The sequence below is a fragment of the Diadema setosum genome, chromosome 14, assembly GCF_964275005.1.
Source record: "Diadema setosum chromosome 14, eeDiaSeto1, whole genome shotgun sequence".
Lineage (NCBI taxonomy): Eukaryota > Metazoa > Echinodermata > Echinoidea > Diadematoida > Diadematidae > Diadema > Diadema setosum.
Genome location: NC_092698.1, coordinates 11,657,305 through 11,681,702, shown reverse-complemented (window position 1 = coordinate 11,681,702; position 24,398 = coordinate 11,657,305). Strand labels below are relative to the sequence as shown.

At 38.1% G+C, this 24,398-nt stretch overlaps 1 protein-coding gene across 2 annotated transcripts in view; it reads right to left on the bottom strand.

Moving 5' to 3' along the window:
• Positions 1-24,117, bottom strand: part of LOC140238356 (alpha-mannosidase 2x-like) — a 158,656-nt gene extending 134,539 nt beyond the window's left edge. For both annotated transcript variants that reach the window (XM_072318289.1, XM_072318290.1), the window contains exons 1-2: positions 23,832-24,117; positions 8,527-8,892 (exon numbers count right to left, since the gene is read on the bottom strand). In XM_072318289.1, coding sequence (XP_072174390.1) covers positions 8,527-8,892; positions 23,832-23,957 — 492 coding nt within the window. In that variant the 5' untranslated portion in view covers positions 23,958-24,117. The remainder of the gene's footprint in view (positions 1-8,526; positions 8,893-23,831) is intronic.
• Between the last annotated feature and the right edge of the window lie 281 nt (positions 24,118-24,398).

Genomic DNA, 24,398 nt, shown 5'->3' with positions numbered 1-24,398 from the left:
TTTCATTCAAAATATGCTGTTACCATGGTAACACATTTTTCACCAATGATGTAAAATACATATTGCACATCTAGGTGATATACGTTCAAAATTTGAAGCCAAATGCTCAAAAACTGAGAGTTAGCTACAAGGTTATTTTATCGTATATCCAAGTTTTTGTATGATTTCCAATCGAAATTTACCATTACCATGGCAACACATTGTTCAACAATGATGAAAGATAAAGTTTGCACATCTTTGTAATATAGCAGTCACACATGCCAAATTTCAAGCCAAATGCTCGAAGACTCAGGGAATTAACTGCATCTACAATATTTTTGTATGATTTTCAGTCAAAATATGCTGTTACCATGGCAACAAATTGTTCAACAATGATGGAATAAATTTGCACATGTATGTACTATAGCTGCCACATGTGCCAAATTTCAAGCCAACTGCTCAAAGATTCAGGGAGTTCTTAAAGCTAAATCCAAAGTGTTTTTGTATGATCTTACATCAAAATACACTTATTGTATGCTGTTACTATAGCAACACATTGTTTAACAATGATGGAATAAATTTGCACATGTACATACTATAGCTGTAACATGTAGCTAAATCCATAGTATTTTTGTATGATCTTACATTCAAAATATTACCATGGCAATGCATTGTTCAACAAGGACAAAAGAAAGAGTTTGCACATCTACGTACCATAGTGGTCACATGTGCCAAATTTCAAGCTAAATGCTAAAAGACTGAAGGAGTAAGCTGAACCAAAATATTTTTGTATGCTTTTTATAGAAAAAAATGCTGCTACCATGGCAACGCACTGTTCAACAATGACAAAAGATTAGCTTTGCACATATATATACATAAACACATCGGTTAGCGGTCACAAGTGCCAAATTTCAAGCCAAGTGCTCAAAGACTGAGGGAGTTAACTGAATGCACAGTATATAATTTTTATTCAAAATTTATGCGATCATGGCAACGCATTGTCCCCCATTGTGTCTGACGGAAAATCCCAAAATATTTTGCCCCATGGTCAATTGGTTGCTATGATACAGCCTCACATAGCAACCGATGCGCATTCCAAAAAATTGGTTAAAAGAAAATTAGGCATTTTTGATTGACTGTTATAGCATGGATTTTTACGCAACAGTGCTCATTATCTGGAAATTGAGAGAACTTTATAGTCTCTGCGAGAAAAATTTACTGTGATGCAAAATTGACTTTTCGTTAACGTGCACAAGGTCACTGAAAATGGTGTTCAATGCCAATTTTGAACATAAAAGTTTCTGGATTATTGCCAAAATCTAATCATCTGTTCCTTGTGTCATTCTCAACCTTTCCTGCAAGTGTCACCCAAATCCATTCGCAACTTTTTGAGTTATTTTGCACACGGACAAACAAACAAACAGTAACGAAAACATAACCTCCTCCCTTGGCGTAGGTATCTAAAAAAAAAAAAAAAAATGATGGTCTTCATTGAAAGAATGCCATGATATTCAGCAGTTCGATGTTTGCAGGGAGAGCACTGGTGTTGATAAGAACTTGGTTGACAATGTACTGAATAAGCACAGTATACTCAGTGTGATAGATTTTCTGCTTACTGGACTGTTTTATCTGCTTACCATTAAGAATATTGAATGGTATGATTATTCAATTGATCTTCACCCCATACTTTTGCTAAATTGTGAGACAAACTATTAACATAGTACTTTGGTACATAATATCCATATGTTCTTTTCACCAGATGTTTTCAGGCACTGTTCTCACACAATGTACTGTATAGCAAGGAATGTTCGCGTGCATTTTAATTTCGCAAATTTCGTGAGCGCCAAGATTCACAAAATTAAAGTGCACACGAAAGTTCTTGTCTACACTATGCATTGAATGCCAGTGGCAGTTTGCAAAAACTTCATACTGCAAAAAAGACTGTCGGCTCCAATTCGCAAAAAATACATGCCGTGAATATATCATGTTTTACAGTATAACAAACTAAAGAAGAAAATCATAGACCTCCCTATAGCTTTCATTAGTTGGTTCACTGTCATAATCATAAGGCCAAGTTAAAGAAATGCATTAGTTTTTAAAATTATTAGTTTATTGGCTCACATTGTTTTTTGCTGCCAAATCAAAAGAAGTTTAAAACTAGAAATGCCGCCATAATGCATTCGTTGTCTTAAAGGCATAATTTACCATTTGCAGATGAAAGCATTAGTGCTTTAAAATAGTTCTAAAATGTGAGTTAGGGATAGAAACAACCACTGTCAAAATTTGAATCCGTATAATCGATGTTAAGTGTTGTGAAATACACAAAATGTAAACAATAGTTATAATAAAAATGTTTCCAGACTAAACCGTATACAGTTACGGTTTACTGAGAAAAACCCTGATATCTCCTTATATTTAGGTTTTATTGCAAATATTTCATATGGTAGGATGTTTTATGATACAGCAGACCTACACATATGCATCAAATGTGATATCTTGAACATTTTTGAAATCACTGCTCCCAAAGGTAAACTGGACCTTTAATAGGTCTATAGTATTTCTTGACAATGTTTGATGACAGTTTAACATCAATTGTGTTACGGCATTTTTTGGTAAATTACCAAATGTGCCGTAACTGTGTTACGGCACATTTTGGTAACTGCACATTTTGGTAAATTTACCAAAATGTGCAGGACATTGACGGCACATTTTAGTAACTTTCTGCTCCTCCACAATCATCACAAAAACAAATTGTAAGTGCAGTTGGTTTTTGTCCCCACCGAATGAGTTCGGCAGCCTAAAGGCCGTGTCACACCTTTCTGGGCAAGCTACGCGGGCTTGTTGCGAGTAAGGTTTCCCAGCACACAGGAAAATTATCTCGCCCGTAGTTGCCCGGAGCTGCGCATGCAAGTCCGATTTACCCGCAGCCAAATTTGAGCAGCACCTCGCAGGCAACTCCCACGCAGGTACTTCGCAGTCCCCGTATGCCGTCAGCGCAGCCAAGATAATGACATTTTGTCATTTCTGTTGGACTTCTGCCATTCCTTCAGATGAATTTCTGAGTTGTCAGCCCCCAGGCGCCTCTCACGCAGGTCACACAGAATACCTGCAAGAAGAACATAAGTAGCACGCATCCAGCAAGTAAGACACTTAATTATGCACAACTCGCGCAAATCATTGTCCGCCCTCAGAAATTGTCTGGTATGCTAGAAAATCCTCACACGCAATAAGCCCGCGTAGCTTGCCCGGAAAGGTGTGACAAGGCCTTAACATGGTTACGGGTAAAAAGGATTTGCGTGCGCACCTCCGGGCGACTACGGGTGAGATACGTGCTAGGTACTGTTATGTGCAGGTCATCTGCGGGGGACCTCTGGGTAGTAAAAATTGTTCTTCGCAAGTCGCACGCAAGGCTTGCACGGAAAGATGTCACACGGCCTGTAAGGCTGTGTCACACCTTTCCGGGCAAGCTACGCGGGCTTGTTGCGAGTAGGGATGTTTTCAGCACGCAGGAAAATTTTCTGCGGGCGGACAAGAATGTTTACGAGTTTCGCACTTGTGTCTTATTTGCTAGGCGCGTCCTACTTACCTTCTACTTGCGTATATTCCGTTTGACCTGCGTGACAACTTTGAAACCGATCCGTTTTCTGTTACGAGCGACTTACGGGTACTGCGAAGTACCTGCATTGGAGTTGTCTGCAAGATGCTGCCGGTAAGGATCTCCTACTGGTGTTCTGCGTGTACCCCCGCAACTCACTCGGAACATATTTTGAACATGCTCAAGGCCTTGTCATACCGTATCTGAAGTTTGACTTGCGGGGAAGCAAATTTGCTACCCAGAGCACTCCGCAGTTGGTCCGCACCTGACAGTACCTAGCGCGTATCTCGGCCGTATTTGCTCGGAGGTGCGCACGCAAGTGCGATTTACCCGCAGCTACATGTAAGTTTAAAGCATGACCAAAACTTTTTCCGAGTGAGTCGTGGGAATTGCCCGCAGAGGTACACGCAGAACGCCAGTAGGAGGCCCTTAGCGGCAGCACCTTGCAGGCACCTCCCACGCATGTATTTAACAGTCCCCGTATGCGGCCAAAATAATGACATTCTGTGGTACTTCAGCCATTCCTTCAGAGGAATTCCTTTACTGAGTTGTCAGCCCCACGCACCTGGCACGCAGGTCACACAGCATACCCGCACGAAAAGCAATCGCAATAGCTTACTCGAGCCTTCAGCTCCGGTGAGCTAAATAAGTGTCTTGCCTGTCTTTACTGCTGCAGCAGGACCATTATCACCTTAACTCCTTGACCGTATTATAAATCTCAAGCCCATCCATGGGCTTTTAGTTCAGTTACCAAAATGTGCAGATTGTCCAAAATGTGCAAGCAAATCCACATTTAACTGCACATTTTGGTAACAGTTGATCCCGTCAGGTACCGTATAGGTGCACTATCGGCACATTTTGGTAAATTACCAAAATGTGCCGTCACAAAATGGCAAGATATCAAAATGACATGTTTATCACAAATGTGTTGAATGTTCACTTTCTTTGAACTAAATTTAATTGGATGAATGGTTATATTTTCTAAAGAGAGCATGTACATGTTTATTTGGGGTTTTGAGGATTTTACTTGACTTTTGACTCTTTGATAAGTTTTATATGCATTGAGTTATTTTCAAGCTATGGAGAAAAAGTGCAACTTCAGTACTAAAAAGTAAATTGTTAGCATTTCAATGTGGCCTTTAACACTTGATCTTTGACCGTATGACCCAAAAATTCTTAAGAGAATCACTGTCAGGTAGAACAGGCACAAGCATGTACTAACTTTCATGATGATACCTTGAGTCACTTCCGAGATATGGAAGAAAAAGTGAAATTTAGCACATTCACTTGACCTCTTATCTTTTGACCTTTGATCTTTTTGGCAAAAAAAAAAGACAAAACTTACCAGAAAATACAGTCATACAACAAGTTTCAAGAAAAATCCTGCAGGCATTGCATAAATATGAAGGAAAAGTGAAATATTGAGGAGTTAACCTTAGCTTTTGACCCCTGACCTTTGACCCATGACCCCCAAATTCCTTAGATAATTACTGCCAGTCAGTACATGCCTAAGTTTCATGAAGATACCCTAAACTATTTTTTTTTGAGAAATGGAGTAAAAAAAAAAAAAACAAAAAAAACCAACAAAAAACTAGACTCGGAATTTGTCAACACTGACAAATTAGGTGATCCGATCTATTGGGAAATCAATGATTTGAGTCCTGATCCCAATAGGCATGACCATACAGGTTTCATCTGTGTTGAGGGGACATTGGCCATGTGATGTTTGAAGTCTCATTTAGAAAAGGGAGTCAGACCTGTCATCTTTGGTACCGAATTCCGTATGCACTAAGGAAGATACAGAATGAAGTATATTTTGACCTTTGACCCCATTTTGCACACCAAAGATGGCATCTGAGCAAAAAGTGGTTATTTTGTGAAATGATTCTTGTAACATGGTCTTTGCGTGTGCAAAATATGGGAAAGTTAGGACAATTATTCACCAAGATACAGGATGAAACATTTATGACCTTTGACCCTAATTTGCATACCCAAGATGGTGTCCAATCAAGTAGTTGTTATGTTATGAAATAATGTACGTGACATGAACTAAACATGTGCAAAATATGGGGGTGATAGAGGCTGTTATTCTTGAGTTATTGCAAAGAAAGTTGCAAAAAGAAAGAAATATCTCAATACATCGAAGATAAGCTTTAATTTCGACCAAGTTTTTTAGCATGATCCCGACATCGTATGAAATAACAAAAGGCACACTGACGATAGCGCAAAGTCTCAGCTACAACATATTAAAATCTGGGAGAATTTCACCGAAGGGTAAGTGAGCTAGTGCTCGATAAGGACAATCATGTCAACTTTCACATCTAGAAAAATTTCCCTCCCATAGAGATAACACGTCATAAGGTACAGAAAAAATGTACATATGACCTTTGACCCCACTTTGCACAGACAAGATGGCATCTGAGCAAAAAGTGGTTATTTTGTGAAATGATTGTTGTAACATGGTCTTTGCGTGTGCAAAATATGGGAAAGATAGGACATGTATTTACTAAGATACAGGATGAAATATTTATGACCTTTGACCCTAATTTACGTACCCAAGATGGTGTCCGATCAAGTAGTTGTTATTTTATGAAATAATTTACGTAACATGAACTAAACATGTGCAAAACATGGAGGTGATAGGGGCTGTCTTTCTTGAGTTATTGCAAAGAAAGTTGCAGAAAGAAAGAAACATCTCAATACATCGAAGATAAGCTTTAATTTCAACCAAGTTTTTTAATGTGATCCAGACATCGTATGAAAAAATGGAGGACACACTTGCGATAGCCCAAAGTCTCAGCTACAACATATTAAAATCTGGGAGAAATTCACCGTAGTGTAAGTGAGCTAGTGCTCGATAAAGGTAGTCATGTCAATTTTCATTCCAAGAAAAACTGCACTCCCATAGAGATAACACGTAAACTGGTGAAATTTGACATTACTTTCAATCCGTTTTTACGAGGGGATAACGTCATCCAGTCAAAATTTTGTAATTACACTTTTAAAAGAACATTAAATAAGCTACAAAATACTGAAATCTGGGAGAAAATTAACAAAGGATAAGTGAGATACGCTCGAGTGAACTTGAAATTTGATGACGTCATTTTGAAAATTTACTTTTTTTATTTTATTAAGAAATCTGATATCTTTTAATCATTTTTTCAGCATCGCCAACCCATGAAATGACATGTACAACTCATCAGCTTTCAGAATATGTAAAGAAAATGGGGGGTCACCGTCCATCCTGACGAGTAAAATCGGATTTAAAATTGGCGGTTTTTTGGCATAGTTGCACTGTATATCGCCATTGACGCGCGCCCGGAATTTCAAATTTGACGGGCCTGTATGACGTCATATTGAGTCGAATTGACTTGAAACTTGGTAGAAATATTCCTTGACATTTCAGACATCCGATCAAAGTGAAAAAACGGGAAATTTCTATTGTATATGAGCTGTGTGTGCGTATATGTGCGCGCGCGTACATCTGGGTGAAAATGGGCAAAGGATAAGTGAGATACGCTCGAGTGAAGTTGTAATTTGATGACGTCATTTTGAAAATTTACTCTTTTTATTTTATTAAGAAATTTGATATCTTTTAATCATTTTTCCAGCATTGCCAACCCATGAAATGACATGTACAACTCATCAGCTTTCAGAATATGTAAAGAAAATGGGGGGGTCACCGTCCATCCTGACGAGTAAAATCGGATTTAAAATTAGCGTTTTTTTGGCATTGTTGCACTGTATATCGCCATTGACGCGCGCGCGGAATTTCAACTTTGACGGGCCCGTATGACGTCATATTGAGTCGGATTGACTTGAAACTTGGTAGACATATTCCCTGACATTTCAGGCAGGCGATAAGTGTGAAAAAACAGGAAATTTCTATTGCATATGAGCTGTGCGTGCGTATATGCGCGCGCGCGTACGCGTCCGTAAAATTTTTTCAATTTTTCAAAAAATGCTCTAAATGGTCTGAAACGTGTGCAAAAAAAATTTGAGCTCGATTTGAGCATACAAATATTTCAACGCGTGCGTATGCGCACGTTTTAAGGTATAGATGAATTTTGAGAATATGAGTAGAATGCGCTTGACTTGAAATATATGTGACGTAAATTTCATTGAAAACTTCCATTCCATTAATGAGATATGATTGAGAATGTGTTTTCATATAATGACGTCATAGTGACGTCACGGTCGACTGATCACTTTGATTTTAGTTCGATTGCCGTCTTTGGGAGACGATACATATATGGTATAAGTTTGAAATTGATAGGAAGAGAACTTTCTGAGCTAATCGATGCACAACTTTTGGGGAGAAATAAGAAAAAAAAGAAGAAGAAAGAATCCGTACAAAAACAGAAGGTGATCCGAGAGGATACTCGGATCACCTAAAAATCAACATTTTTACTTGACCTTTGACCTCATGACCCAAAACTCTGTCTAGAGAATCTTTATTTGGTAATATAAGTATACACTAAGTTTCGAGAAAACATCTTCAAGCATTGCATTGATATTTTGAGCATTTGACCTTTGAACCTTGACCTTGAGCATGTGCACCAAAAAGTTGATACTAGACACAACTTTGCCCACTCATACATGTACATGCATGCCAAGTTTCAGCAGGACACCTCAAATGTTTTTTGTTGTTGTTATGCTGTCCACAAAATTGATTGCGGATGGACTGACGGACGGACGGATGGAAGGACAGAAGGACTGGTGGAAGGACGGACAACCTGAAAACATACATCTGTAATGCCTCTGGCAACACTTCGTCGCTGAAGCATAAAATTGATTTTAGCTGTTTTAAGCTGTTGAACCTCGCCACTGCACAGCCTAGATAATTGTATCATACTTAAAAACGACTGAAATTAAACTACCCCAATAGTGTTGTGCAGTGGTTTGGCCATTACATTTACTTGGCCTGATACAACCACAAATGCATGTCTCACCTTAATATCAGTGGTGTTACCACTAGGCATGTTTCCAAATTTGCACTCTCCTTTATCGATATGGGTCTGGCCTTCTGCAACAACAAACTGGGCGTGTTCATCGGCATCAATCTTGCCCATAGGCAGGCCCATGCCAGGGCCCTGTACTTCAATGCCCATTCCTGCTTCTGCCCCTCTCCCTCTGCCTACATGGTGTATGCCAACTTGAGCAGTGTTGAAGGGTCTCATGAGGTCATCTAGGTTGGAGGGCATTTTCCCCTTGGCAAGTGAGCGAACAGCATCCCTCAGCTGGCTTATAACTTGGTGATTCTTGGACAAATCAGTCTCCAAGGCCACCACCTTGTTCTCAAGAAGGGCAATATCTTGCTGGAAAGAGAAGATCAAAGATAAATTCACAGTATGCTTTCCTGAAGTAAAAAACAAGTTGTGATTCTATCAGTATCACAGTTTAAAGCTCTACTGACAGAGAAACACTGGTTAAAACGATGCCTGTATGGATATACCGGTTCTGTAAACTGTACTACTTTCATGTTATTGGCCATCAGAATACTGTGCAGGCTTTCAATACTGATATTTTGTTATACTCAACTTGACTGCCAGCTCTTTTTGAGAAAATTTATAGCGATCATTTTTTAGAAATATTTTGGAAATTTTTTAGGGGAAACTCAACGATTTAAAAAAAGAAAAGAAAGTATAGTCATGCAAAACAATGGCAAATAGTGTTCCATGGACAGGCAGAAGTGTCACACAGCTGATTTTGTGACAAAATGACTGATTTCGTAAGGAAGTTGACTGGAACACTTGGCACCCAATACAACTTATCCTTGAGGTTAGCTACCCTCAAGGTTAAAGATCACTGTCTGAATGTACATGTAACTATTACCACTTGACATGATCATGGAAATTGCAGGTGAACTGGTAATCAAACTTTTGAGATCAGAGTAGGCGTGTCTTCATCAGCCCGAAGTTTCAAAATAGCGCGCTATCTTGCGGTTACCAAACTAGTCCGATGTCAAGATAGCGCGCTATTTGATCGGGAAAATTTCCCCAAAAATCTTGGTCTAGTTCGTGAGCTAGCGCGCTACTTCGTGAAATAGCACGCAATTTTAAAGGGTGCGTCTCCATCAGCCCGAAATTTTCTCGATCCCTCCACATACTCTTCTGGTTAGCCAGCTGGCTATGGAAAGCGCATGTACAAGCTAATGACTGTGTACAGTACATACACGCACGGTGTATTCAAGGATCACATGTGTGTACTAGGCCTATACTGTTATTGGCATCTTTAAAACCAGGGAGGTGATACCTCTCACCTCCCTTCTATAACTCAGTGCCGTGCATGCTGGCTGTTGTTTGTACTTCTTCTAATGGTCCACTCTACCTAAGCTGAAGATTATTGCAGATTGTGTGTATTTTGGACTTGTTTAAGCATTGCAAATCGTTAATTTCATTTAAGATGTCTCACTGGACAGAAGAAAGAGTAGCGTTATTGATATCCCTTTGGAGAGAATAAGCTGTACTGCTCACTTTCCTGGTTTTATTATCATACATACGGTGATACAGGAGATTTTGCGTGGGGAAATCCACTTTCGAACCGCGAGCAAAGCAGAGTAATGATGCAAAGTGCGCATGCGTCAATTTCGGGCTAATTTCCCCAAGCGCGCTGTTCGAGCTGATGAAGACGCACATTCATTGTATCGGGCTATTTTCCAAGACCGCAAAATTTCCCGCTAGTCTGAACTTCGGGCTGATGAAGATATGCCTAAGGTCCAGAAAAAGTGTCCAAAAATAGCGTTAGATTAAAGATTTTGACAAACACAGCATTATGTGATATGCTGATAACATACAATATATCACCTGATGATCAATACCCCCAACATTTAACGGAATAATTTTCACTATTTTCCAAGTCACCACTTTTACCTTCATATCAGTCTGTGAAAATTAGGAAAGTACTTGATTTTGAATACAAATTTTGTATAGGGTCCCATTTTTTTCTCCTCTCTCTTCTTTCTTTAAAACAACAACACAATACAAATTTTCTATGAATTTATATGTTTTTCATCAACACACATCACGTCCAAAACAGTATGTCACATCTGAAACATTTACCTTTCAAAGTTTGGTTCTCTCTTATAAAAGACTTACCAGGTATTAGAATAGATGTCGGTCTGACTTTTGTTACAACACACATAGTTAGTCATATACAGTATAAGTTAGGTCAGTGTACAGGTACATGTACGTTTGTATATTTTCTAGTGATGCTCAATGTTGTTTTGGATGTGACTTTTTAAGTTTATGACACAGAGTGAGTTTAATGAGCTTAAACTACATAATCTTTACGCAATTTGATGTCAACACTCAATCAACCACGACAAGCTTTCAAGAATCATGAAGAATACACTTTTGATAGTTGTATGTCTTAGTGAGTGACTGTGCTTTACATTGTTACATACAATGTAACAGCAAATCATAGCGTTACTGGGATAACCTCCGATCTATGAATTCCAACACAAATATCCAGGTCTCAATGCACACATTATGCATTTAAATTCCAACAACATTCTCTTGATGAATTCAGAACACATCCTTTGATTGAAGTTGAGCTTTAATACTTGTCAGTTGAAATTAGTAATTCTACTAAACTTTGACTAGATTACTAGCGAACTTATGAACATTTGTCTCTGAGCTACAATGGAACTCCTGCATGTATGCAAATGTGCTCAAGTATGCTGTGCATGATGCAAATTCAAAGCAGGGAATGTTGATATAATATACTGTACAGCTGTATACCTTTACGCATAATGCTATGCCTATAGTCACAAGCACTATTGCAGTTTATTAAGCATTTTATTACAAATAATAGTATATATTTTACTTGTTACTGAGGGTAGAGTTCAGTACCAATAGATTCCAGTTTACAAATTGTAGACTATAAACAATTTTGAGACCATGATTTAATCTTTGTCACAGGTATCAAAAATATTAAACAAAATAAAACACATGTACAGGGTGTATGTGCCACCAAATTTTGCTATTTATAAGGAACTTGTAATAGCTGAAATGATCATTTTTACATATCTCCCCTTACATCACTTTTCATTACCAGTATTTTTTATTTTAATAGTACCAGTATGAAAGATGTTCATCGTGGTAGTAACTGAAAGAAATAAAGCTAATCTTCTGTCTCACAAAGTGGGGTAAATACAAAAAATTATAATGACGTTTTGGCCGTGAAATCTGCTAGCCTTTGTCTGGCAAAGTAGGCCAAGCGCTGCAGTGGCAGTATACAAGTGTAAATACTGCATTATTAAAAGGCATGCACTCCAGCGCTCTCGGTCTACTTTGCCACATGAAGGCTAGCAGATTTCACGGCCGAAACTTCACAATCATTTTTTAGTTTATCTTGCTTCATGAGGCAAAAGATTAGCTTTATTAGGTGGTACGCTATCAGCGTATCACCTATTGTGATTGTCAAAATCTTCCTTTATTTTTTTTAAATTCTTCTTTCTTTCTGCCATATTTTGTGTCGTGTATACTTGTATCAAAACAATGACAGTACGGAATAACATAAAATTTTCAGTCAACACATCTCATAACAATATCTAGCGACAATAACATTTTCATGACGATAATATATCTGCGTTGTCATCTACATGCGTGTCAAAAATTTCAAATGGTCTAAATGACTCCCTGACAGGTTTTCACGAAGTTTCACACAATTTTAAACATAAAAAGAATTCTGCGTGTGCGCTTTTGTCCGCGTGTCTTTGTGTGCACAGCCTGTAAGCAACATGATAATTATGATTTGGGTTCCTGATATATGAAGTGACAATATCCATTGATTTGCAATCAATTTGACCTATAACAAAGGAATGCACTGGCGTCGAAGTTAAAATTCTGCGAGCGCGTCTTTGTGCAAATATAGTGAAAAAACATGTCTGTTTATTTCCCCATAACTCTTGAAAATGTCCAGCAACCCTTCCTTTTTTTTTTATTGCATATCGCTATTACAAAAGCATATGAATTTTAAATAACATTTCAAGTATCAATATTTTGAGGAAAACTCAAAGACCTCTTGGTAAATATTCAGTTAGATATCCTATAAAATCGACTTACTCGCACACGCTGACACACGCACAAAATTTCCATTTGGTTGCATTTTTATGACAGAAACAATTTGTTCTGAATTATGTATCTAGGTATAAAGAACTCAACTTCATGAATGTCTCTCAATTTAACTTCAAGTCACTACATCACATCCTTTTCATTGTTGATTACGGGTGACCGATATCTGATAAACCCCCAGGGTATCACCTAACTCGTCTTCAGTGACGAGTTTCATATCTCGTTTTTATTTTGTGTCTACCTTATCATTAAATTCAAGTTTTTATTTACTTAGTTGTACACATGCATTTATCTACTTGTTCAGACTGCACCATCCTGTCTATGCAATGCCTTTTACTGTATGTATTGGGGTCAGCATATCCAGATCACTCGGACAGAGATGTACAGTGTGTTTCCATTTTATTCTCACAATGTAATAATAATAATAGAGAGACTCTTATAAAGTGCTCATTCTACCTAAAAAGATACTCATGATGCTATAGAACAGAGTAAAGCTGTACATATCGTATCACATTACAACAGTATCACAGAAAGTAATAAGAACAATAAATAAACACTATATACGTACACATATACATACTGGTAAACAATTATCAATTCAAATTAAAAGGGTGGGTCTTAACTTGCTTTTTAAAACCATCAATAGAAGATGCTTGTCTAAGAGATTTTGGTAGGCTTTTCCATAGTTTTTGGCCCATGTATGAAAAAGCATGATCCCCCAATTATGCTTGATTTGAGGTACCAGTAATTTTAGCGAGTTTGATGAAGGGAGATTTCGTGGTGGTTGGTGAAGATGAATAGTATTCTTAAAGTAGGTAGGGGCAAATTTGTGCAATGTACGGTAAACAAGACTGAAGTATTGGGGTAGTGTGCACAGTTTTCTTCTTGAAAGTAAGTAACCTAGCGGCACAATTCTGAAGACGTTGCAGTTTACTGAGTTCTTTTTGTGGAAGGCTGCAAAACAGAGAATTGCAGAAATCTAGACGAGACGAAATAAGAGCATGTATCAGTTTTTCTGCTGCTGATCTAGCTAAATATCTCTGAATTGAGCCCAGGTTACGCAAATGAAATCTTACAGATTGGGATACATATGAAATGTGGTCTTTGAATGTCAGATTTGCATAAAAAACACCAAGATTACGAACTTTGTTCGAAGGCCTGATATTACTATGTCACTTCAGACAACATCTGTTTGGATCCTATCAGAATAAATTCTGACTTACTGTCATTAAATTTCAGACCATTTCTTTCCATCCATGCCTTAACATCATCAATACATAATTCTAATCATTCTACAGCTTCTGTGAGTTCAGTCCTGGTTGGTGAAAAAGATACAAATATTTGTATATCATCTACATAACAGTGATACTGAATGTTGTGTCTTTCAATAATGTGCCTAATCCTTGAAAGATATAGAGAACAGAAGTGGTCCACCTACAGATCCTTGCGGGACACCGTAAGTATTAAAGTGCAGCCTTATCAGAGTTACTGTCATTGATCTTCACATATTGTGAATGGCTGGTAAGGTATGATTGAAACCACTATAATGCAAGTCTTGTGACACCAACAGATCTGAGAGTCTGGGTGAGAGCGGAATGGTTCACAGTATCAAAAGCTGCCGACATATTAAGTAAAATAACTGCAGTGATATTCCTAGCATCCATCTGTCTCAAATATTGATCAGTTAGGTCAGTATTAATGTCTCTACACTATGATCAGGGCGATATGCTGATTGGCGGCTATCAAGAAAATCATTCTCCTGCAATGTGTATCGCATATAAACTATGTCCATTAACTATTCATTTTTATTGGCTACTTTAAAGCTGATTGCACTTCTAGTTGGGAGTAGATGGTATATGATGCTATTTAAGTCTAAATTTCTATAATTCAATTTAAGAGCTTTACTTATCATTGAGTTTTGATTGTTCTGGCTCTCATCTGCACTAACTGTAAAATTTGACTGATCAAATTTTGGTATAGAAGATTGAGTTGTAGAAAAGAATTGACCATTACTGAAATCGAAAGGGTACTTGTGAGAGTATCTTACTGCCCTTTGCCCACGCCCAGGCATCGATACTCACACACAAATTCCTTATTTACCTTTATTTCCGAGGTCAACTGGGTAATGTGCAAAGGTGGAGCTTCGTGGGGGTGGGGGAGGTACTTGAAGTTGTTCTTTATAAAAGGGAGTAACGGGGAAGGGGGAGGGGATACACAAAGAACATGTAGTTGACTGAGGGTAACTTGTCCACATAGTTACTTTTCTGGAAACTGTTATTCCTAACAAAAATGTTAAATTGATGTTGCTGAAACTTAAACCCACTACCTGTTGACTTTTTATCAGGGCAATTGTGTTATAAATCAAGACAAGAAGTTATACTGAAAACAAATTTTTATACTTTTTTAGTTTAACATTGATAAAAAATTGTTCTAAAAACAGCCTCAGGGATAGATCCCTGAGGGACACCACATGACACGTTAGAATATGATGAGTGACTGGATTTAAATGCAACATATTGTTTTCAATGACTTAAATAACTTCTGAACCACGACAAAGTAATCCCTCTCACGCCATAATTATGTAATTTTTCAAGTAAAATGTCATGATCAATAGTGTCAAATGCTTTACTAAGATCCATAAAGACTCCAATTATGTGCTCCTTTTTAGTAAGCGCATCAATAATATTGTCGACAGATTTAATTACAGCATAATCGGTAGAAAATCCTTTCCTAAAACCAAACTGATTCGCATTTAATATGTCATTTTCAATCATGAACAAGTAGAGACATTTGTAAACTACTTTTTCTAGAATTCTAGATGGATCTGTCTCTTCTCTTTGGGCTTCTTGCCTAACAATCTTGGCCTAACTGTGATAGTACTAATGTTATAGTAATTCCCGAGCGAGGAGGCCTATCTAGCTAGTAATAATAGAGACAATCCTCTCGTATTTATTGCCATGCAGAACAGACCAGCCAAAACGCCCCTAAAAGGGCATTTCAGCCTCACTGAATCAGATCTAGTTGAACAGCTAAGCCTACCTGATGTTTGACTTAACGATTTTATGAATTATTCCGAAAAAGTGTGTCTTGCACAGATTTCACAGCTGCCTTCCAAAACACGAAAGATGACCTCTTGCAATGTGTGTGCTTAGCTTGTGTTGTAAGCATGGGAAGCAGTAACCGCAAACACATTACTGGTGGTTACCACAGCGCCCCGAGCGTGCTGGGGGTTTGAACAGCGCTGGCACTGCGTGTGCTGTATACAGCATAGGTTATGTGTAGGCCCATGCACGGCGGCCACACCACAGCAGTCGATTCGAAGGATTTTGAACAGCGCTGTGTTTTGGAAGGCAGATGTGAGATCTGTGCAAGAAAAGAAAACAGGATGCTTTTTCAGATTAATTCATAAAATCGGTGAGGTAAACATAGATTAGGGATATACTAGGCTTGGACATTCAACTAGAGTTGATTCAGTGAGGATAAAATGCCCTCTTAAAGGTAGGGGATACCTTTTACAGAACTCCTAAAATGCAGCAAGACATTAAATATGAACCTCAGTGGACTTGTTTAGGCCACTGCTTAGAAATTTGGAAGTCAACAGTTATCTACAATTTGAATAATGCACAAAACTCAACTACTCAGTAGTTCTGTGTGTCAGTCTTCTGTATCTTTTATCTATAAACACAAATCTAACAGTATAGAGCTGATGTAATATTTAACATATAGAGTGTGTGGCAAGAATGTATATAGAAATGTTTGTAAGTTTTGATGAACTTTATTCACAAAATATACATGATGGACACACATGCAGTGCATGGGTCTGCAAAGGTAGCCTAGTAATGTACTGGAATTTACGGTGAGCCCCGAAAAAAATTCAATTCAAAATCTAACGGTCAATAAAAATGTACTAAATGTTACCTTCCACTTTCAATACTTTATGGGAGTTTCTAAAATGATACTCTCTTCAACATACCACTGTGTTTATACAACTCTTCATTTAAGGCATGCAAATGGGATTCCCTACCTTTAAGGCCGCCTGATCTTTGGGTTGATTTCTGTGCAAACACCAACATGCACGCACGCCCTGCAAGATACTGTATTTCCCAGCAAAGATGGTTTATAGCGGAGCTTCGGGCACGCTATCATCTTTGTTTTGCAGTTTGCCACTGGGCTGTTAGTTGTACTTCATTCATCAACTGACGTCATCCAAATGGGAGCCAAAATTGTGGCTGTTTCTCGGCCAGGAAAGCAAAGAGTATACAGCTTTTTGATTCCATCTGATTAAGCCTTCGGGTATCTAAAATGCCACATTGACATTGTTTATGCTCTTAGCTTTCTCTCGGCGTATGATTTGCCGTATTTCAGAAATTTCACCAGGTAGTTGGTTTAATGTACCTAGGATTGGGATAATTGATTATCTTTTAATAACCCATCCATGGAGGGGAAAGGGGGAATACTGTATTTCTTGAAGGAAAAAAAAAAAAAGGAAAATAAAAGGGTGGATACTGTCCCAGGCCTGCCGAGAATGTCATTTTAACACCCTGGACAGTTTTGTCAGAAAAAAAGAAATGAGTAAATCTTGATTTTGTTACCTATGGTAGGGTACCTTGCCACATCTCAATCTCTCCCCAAGTTATTATTATTATTATTATTTTTTTTTTGATGGAAAATTATATGGTGTCACCACCACTCATCTCTTTCCAGGCTTTCTCTCTTATCTCTCTCTCCCCTTGAAATCCCCCAGCTACAGAATAAAATAGTTTTTGAATACTAATTCTGTGACTATTGTGTAAATATCTCCTTTTGTATACCAGGTAGTTAAGTCACATTTATTAGCAATCTTTACACCATACATGATTGAGGATATTCTTTTTTTCTGGTCTCATTGTTATGCCATTTCCCTCTTTGTGTGTGTGTGTGTGTGTGTGTGTGTGTGTGTGTGTGTGTGTATGCAATATGAATTTAAATGAGGAATAAAGATAGAAGTGACAATGAGCTTGACATGTTGGACATTTCTTTTGGGCAACATGACTGTTAAATCCTGATGATTAAAATGATCACATAATATTTCTTTGCTGCTAAAAGACATTATGTAGCATACACACAATGCATGCACTTATGAAAAAAAAAAATACTGTGACATCATAACTCGACCAAAAATTTACCATCTGATTTTCAGCCTTCTTATCAAAGAGTTACTGATAGTTTTTTATTCCATTTTTAGAATCCCAACAACCTATATTGAACATTTTGTTCCATCTTCCTAATTTATCTTCAACAATGTTATCAAACTATATTTACCACTGGCCTTTGATTACCAGATTGTGTTATGTTAGCAATTGTCTGTGAAAAGAAACAGCAATATGTGTAAGAAATGTGGAATTCCTCATGTTATAAAAAGCTTGTGTGTTTGTCTTATAGGCATCATAAAACGAAAATGTTTTCCTGGTTCTACAGCATACTCCTACATGTACACACATTTTTTTAATTTTTTTTTTTTAAACACATGCTAGGAAAATAGGTCAAGATTTACATTCTTTTTGAAGAATTACTAACCATAATCTCAGTTCATGAATCCTATCTGTGCAAATCAGATTTCTCCCTTTTCTTATCTTTTTGAAGAATTACTAACCACATTTAATTTCATTTCATGAATCCTGACTATCTGTGCAGATCAGATTTCTCCCCTTTTGCTTTATATTCCACAATTTCTATCAAACTTCAGTGACTACTTTACTCTGAAAGGTGTTTGCTTGTGGTGTTGCAACATTTTGTTCCAATCAAGTTGTACAAGAAAACAGCAATGTATGGGTTGAAAATGTGACATGCATTATTTGTGTTTGTGTCTTTATCAATGTAGTTTTCTTAAAGGTGTGGTGAAGACTAATGAAGCCATAATAATGTAAAAACTATGTTCTTTTCGAAATTAAATCTGAATGTATTTTAATCTGTATTCATAGTTTTTAAGTAAATCTCTCAAACTTTGGTACACACGTTGACCGTGATATGAAAAAGTCCATGACACATCTTTGCAGTGTCCTGAATTTGGTTGCTATGATAATGGCATTGCAAAAATAAAGGATGAAGCGTGATCATCAAACCTTATCACAGGATTTGAGAAATTTTCATGAATTTTGCTACCAGTGTTGGCCTCGATATAAAGAAGTAAAAGACATTAGATTTCCTTGACATGGTGAGTATGCCTGTATTATACAAGGTAATCACCTTCAGTATATGATGTACTACATTTTGTAGTTTCATTATGAGCAGAAATACTACCTGAAGCAAGAGAGGTACACACCTGTCCAGATGGGGGGCAGGAATCATTCTGAAGCTGGGTGGCTGGGCAGGGCAGTCGGGGTCATCCCACTAGACCAACACCCACAAGTTACAGTACACAGCTCACGAGTTCGACATTGAAAACATGTCCATGAGTCATACAGCTCACACAAGTCAAACAGCCCATGAGTTTGACACTAGGCAAATGAAGCCCATGAGTTTGGCACTAGGTACAAACAGCCAACGAGTTTGATCAGATACAACATGGGGCTTAATTCGGTCTCTTGAGCCTTGTTGGCTTAGTGTTGAACTAAGGGGCTGTATAACTCATGGGCTGTATGACTTGTGGGTGTCAGTCTCGTGACATGCACTTGGGCAGTCATATGGTTGGTTGGTCCATCGGTCAGTCCATTGCAAACTCTTGTGGATCAAACTACTCTAAATTTTTTTTAATAGCACATTGTAAACCTAAAACTTGGCACGGGTAACCACTAACTCACAGACAGATGTGCACGAAACCTTTTCCTCATTACTAACTTATGCATTGCCATGATAATGGCAAAATTTTATGAAAATCATGCATATAATATTGTGGATTGACATACTCTCTCAATTGGCAATTCAGTTGTACTGTATGTATACAATCAGTATATTTAAATGTGTAGTTGTGCAAGACACTTTTTGTGTGAGTGTCAAAAGTTGTGTTGCATTTTTGTACACATAAATCATTCAAGAGTGTAGAATTCTCAAACTATGCTGGTTCAAATGAAATTTGACTCAATATATAGTTATGCAAGATCAGTATAAAACTGTAGTAGGTGTTTGCCATGTGATAACAGAAGGCCCTACATTGTACATGATGGCCCAAGAAATTAGGTAAAAGACTTGCAGATCGCACTTCTTCTCCAGTTTTTAAGTGATTAGAACAAAATTTGGCACACATGTTGAGCTAAATGTAAAGCTGTGCATGCCGTAGATATATGTCAACTTTCATACGGGGGGGGGGGTCCGTTTTTTATGCACTGCTAGCCACCTTAATTGCGCCTGCAACCTAATATCCCAGCTGTGGAGTCCCATTTGCAGTAGCCACAAGAAGAGGAAGACACATTTTAAACAGTGAGAGAAAGTGTGTTGCCATGGCAACAGCAAATTATGGCTCTTTAAATGCAGTAAAGGACTACTGTAAATAAGACTTAATTCTCCTTTTTTTTTTTTTAAAAGAAATTACCAAAAATATGGAACACATAAAAAACTCAATATTTAAAGTGCAAGATACATTTTAAGGATTAAGTGTGGTGTCATGGTAACAACACATTATGGCCTCAAAATCAGGAAGCCCTGCAAAGATGAGTGGTGAATTTCTTTTCCAATTTGTACACATTCATTAGAAATGGCGATTATGAAACAATGTTAATGAGCCATATGGAATACAAAATATTTTTTTTTTAGGTCAAATAGGCTACAGTGGAAAGTACCGGTATGTAAGGTGGGGGTATAAATCATCTAGTTTTGTTTAGGCCTACTTCCTTCTTTGAAATGCAATTCAGCAGAATTTGAGGTTGTTCTATAGATACCAGATAAGTACTGTAGATTGATGGGCTTACAACAAACTGGGACATGAAATAAGACAAGATGGAATTAAGAATGCTTCTCTGTTTATGCCCTGATAAATGAAATGTGATGAAATTAGTCATACACGTGTCCATTTCCAAAAAATGTTGTGAAGAAAGGTGTGACATTTTTTTCTGTGATGAAACTAAGGTTTAGAGAGATATCAATGATTTAACGTGACCTTATGGATAATGTTACATTGTAACTAATGTGTAGTGAAGTGTCTGTAATGTTCATCAAACAATTTTCACAGATTGCCTTTGGCAAAGCAAAGAGAAGTACCATACAGAAATATTTTTATCATGACCACAATTCTATTTTACAAAAATAATACCTTTGACAGGGAGAGGCAAGTAACCGGTACCATGCATCATAGGTAAAAAAATGAAGAACTTTAAGAATACCGGTACATTTCTGTTTTTCTGACACAACTCTGTCCAGGGTATTAAAATGATGTTCTACAAAGGCCTGGGATGGCATTATCCCCCCTTTCATTTTCTTTTTTCCGTGAAGAGGATACATGTACTGTAGTTCAGATCATCCTCAACTTTAGAGAAGCACTGTCAGAAATTACCGTAAACATAACTTACAAGTGTTCAAGTGTCAGTACCAGTAACAGATATTTTTTTTTTCCAGATAATATCTTTGGCAAAGATTGAGAGAGGAGAAGTACATACATGTAGAATAAAGACGAAAAAAAAAAAATACAGGATTACACATTTGAAGTTTTCACACAAGCTAAGACAGCCGGTAACTCATGTACACCCCCTTTTCTTTTCTTTTCTTTTTTTCTTGAATGCAGGGCATGCAGAGAAACTCTCCTTTTTTTTGGCAAAAACAAAAATAAACTGACAAAACAAAAAGAAAATGAGTGAGAAAAATTATTCCCTTTGTTGTCACTATCTTTTTTCCCATGAAGTTGTTGGTACAGTAGTACACTGTATCAATATGGAGTCAGGTTCTCCCTAGTTTAGTAGTAAGCTTTTGAATGTAAATGGTGGTAGCTAGTGGCTCATGTATGGCAGTGGCAAAACGGAGAATTGGGCGTGCAAGATAAAACTAGTGGTCATGTTGTTGACGACTTATTTACGAATAAAGACAGTGCGAGTGACATTTCAGACACTTTTCCAGCCATTTAGTTAGTATTACATCATTCAAAGTTAAGGACATGATATGTAATAGTTCTTTTGACTGGAATTTAGTTCAAATGCCGAAGAAAGGATCACGGTCGACTCGCTCTGCGCAGCAACACAGCTCGCTCCAGCCATCGAGCTGCACGGACTGCCAGCCCTACAGTCCGGGGACCCCGCGGCCCGGTATCCTGTTGTGATGGTTTCGTTGGGAGCACGCGCCACTGTCAGCAGCGTGCTGTGGTATGGGAACTGAACGAGTTCGAACAAAAGACGATTCAACATCTAGACAGTTGTTTCATTTTTCTTACTGAAATGACTTCTCTGCTCATGAAAATGTCACCAAGGATAGAAAACACATGTACCTATATGAATGATGATGGTCGTTCCGTTCCCAGGCTTTTTGGGGGCCCCAAACGACGGGAAAGACAAATTTCAGCCTGAAATTCATCTCTGAGGGAGAGCTGCCCCAGAGGCGGCTCTTATACGCACAAATTATATGTTTGTTTAGCTGGTATTCTGTAATTTCCCCAAATATAATGTTTTATTGTTCGTAATTAGCATTTAACAAAAAATTTCTCAACAAATTTCACCTTACCATGCACAAGGCTGTTGTCACAAGAAAAAGCTCCATCACCGAGATTGTCGGCACAAGGAAGATACCGGTACCGTTTAAATTTGCTTAATTCGCAGCATCAGAAAATAAAAAAGGGATTGCTTTAAAAATGTGATAAAACCTTTTATCATACATCATTCCACTATTAACCTATGCCATTTGTGTTTAATTTGTGTTTCATTCTGTAAAAATCTGGCACAAATAAAGTTGGATCGAGCTGTCCAGGGGTAGGGACGAGTTGTCCAGGGTCGGGCTATCCCTCGGTCGAGTTGTCCAATCCCCGCTAAAAGTTAGGCCTAAGGCCAAGGGGGGTGTTTCACAAAGTCTAATTTAATTCATTGTATGATTGACTGAAAAATACGGTATGCCACTGGCTTCCCTGTTCAATTTCATTATTAGGCAAGTCATCACCCACTTCAAATTATCAGTATTGTTTACAGAATAATAATTCCATTGTTATTTAGTATGGTAGCCCTACTACATATCGACCACCCTTATTGAAACCGACCGCGTATAATTCGCGCACTGAACACTTAGTATGCACTTCTCTGCGCGCAAAGCACATAAAAATGGATTGGCTTTGAATGTGGATTAGGATGGTGTGGGAAAACGCGATAATTCACTGTTCATTAATGGTTTTAATCAAGGACAAAATTTCGAATGAATATTTTCACCGAATCGTAATGACAGCACAATGTAATGTCTATGGAAGTTTCTAAAAGGCTTCTAAAAAGCTTCGTACAACACGGTGTTCAATACAACTCGGTTTACGTGCATTGTCAATGCAAAATCAGCGGTCGATCCTAAAAACGCGATTTACCGAGGGGAGCTGAAACGAGGCCACGCAAGTTCGTCGGCGATATTTTTGCACTGAAACTTCGAATCGAAAAGGGAACAACGGCATTTGATAGAGCTGAATTTTCTCAATCACGTAGGTCAAGTTTTTTACGTGAATTTCAGTGTTAAATATTCTTATCAAGCAATAAATAAACATTAGGCGGTCGATTAGTAGTAGGTCCAACCCTATATCTTGTTGTATTATCAATGGCTAGGAACTACATAAAAAAGGTCCCCAAAATCTTAATTTTTATTTAGAAAGTTGAGGAGCAACATTGAAGACACACACAGCATATTTTCTACCATAATTTTCAGTCAATCTCATGATCTTAAATTTTAAGTGAAACACAACACCCTCCTAACTTGTTTGTGAATTGTGATACGCTAGCGCAGTGCAGCGTGTAACGAGTCTGTCCAGAGGCGGAGGAGTCTTATTTTATTGACGTTATCACTCTCCTCCATAGATCAAGATGTATAGATTTCTAACTTGTTAGGAGGGGATCCGTGCAGCCAGACGCAGTCTCAGCGGAACTTCTAACGTTAGTATCCCCGACCAACGCCGACGGCCAGATACAGACCGATCTTTCGGTCAAAGCAGCTAGCACTTAGCAGTGCAGATGTGCGACTTACAGACAAATGTATGACATGACTGTGTGTGAAATCATATGGAAGGCAAGATCAGAAAATTTGTTAACGCATTTTCTTACCTCTGACATCCTAATTTGCCCTGGGAATTCCTGGGGGAAGCCCGTTTGATCCAACATTAAGTACATGGACACAATGACCACAATGAATATCAGCAACCCCACGAACACAAGTCGCGTTGACCTCATGATTACACTTGGGACTAAGCAAGGCAAGGGTAAGGCCAATTCACAGCGACTAGCTAGTAGGCCTATTATTAGGTAAATTAGGTAAATTTGGAACCTGTGTAAATTACACTCAAATCTTCTACAGTTCAGTAGCTGTGGTCTTGTAGAATTAGTTGGTTTGGATCTCTTTTCTGAGATCCAAATCTAAATCAACAGCGGTGATAACGATGTCACTAATCTCAGCATAGAATTCCGAAAACCATGAAGACGGCCCTGTTCTAAATGTGTTTGTGTGTGGCGTACGCGTACTATACTGCGTGCAAGGGGCCGGGTGGGGGACACCGATACACGTACGTACAGTAAGATGATCAACTCGGCCGCTGAAGAAACGGAAGTGGCTTCCGCCCGCTAGCGTTGAGCGTTGAGCCCAAGTAAATAAAACCATAGGTTCATGTGCTTGTT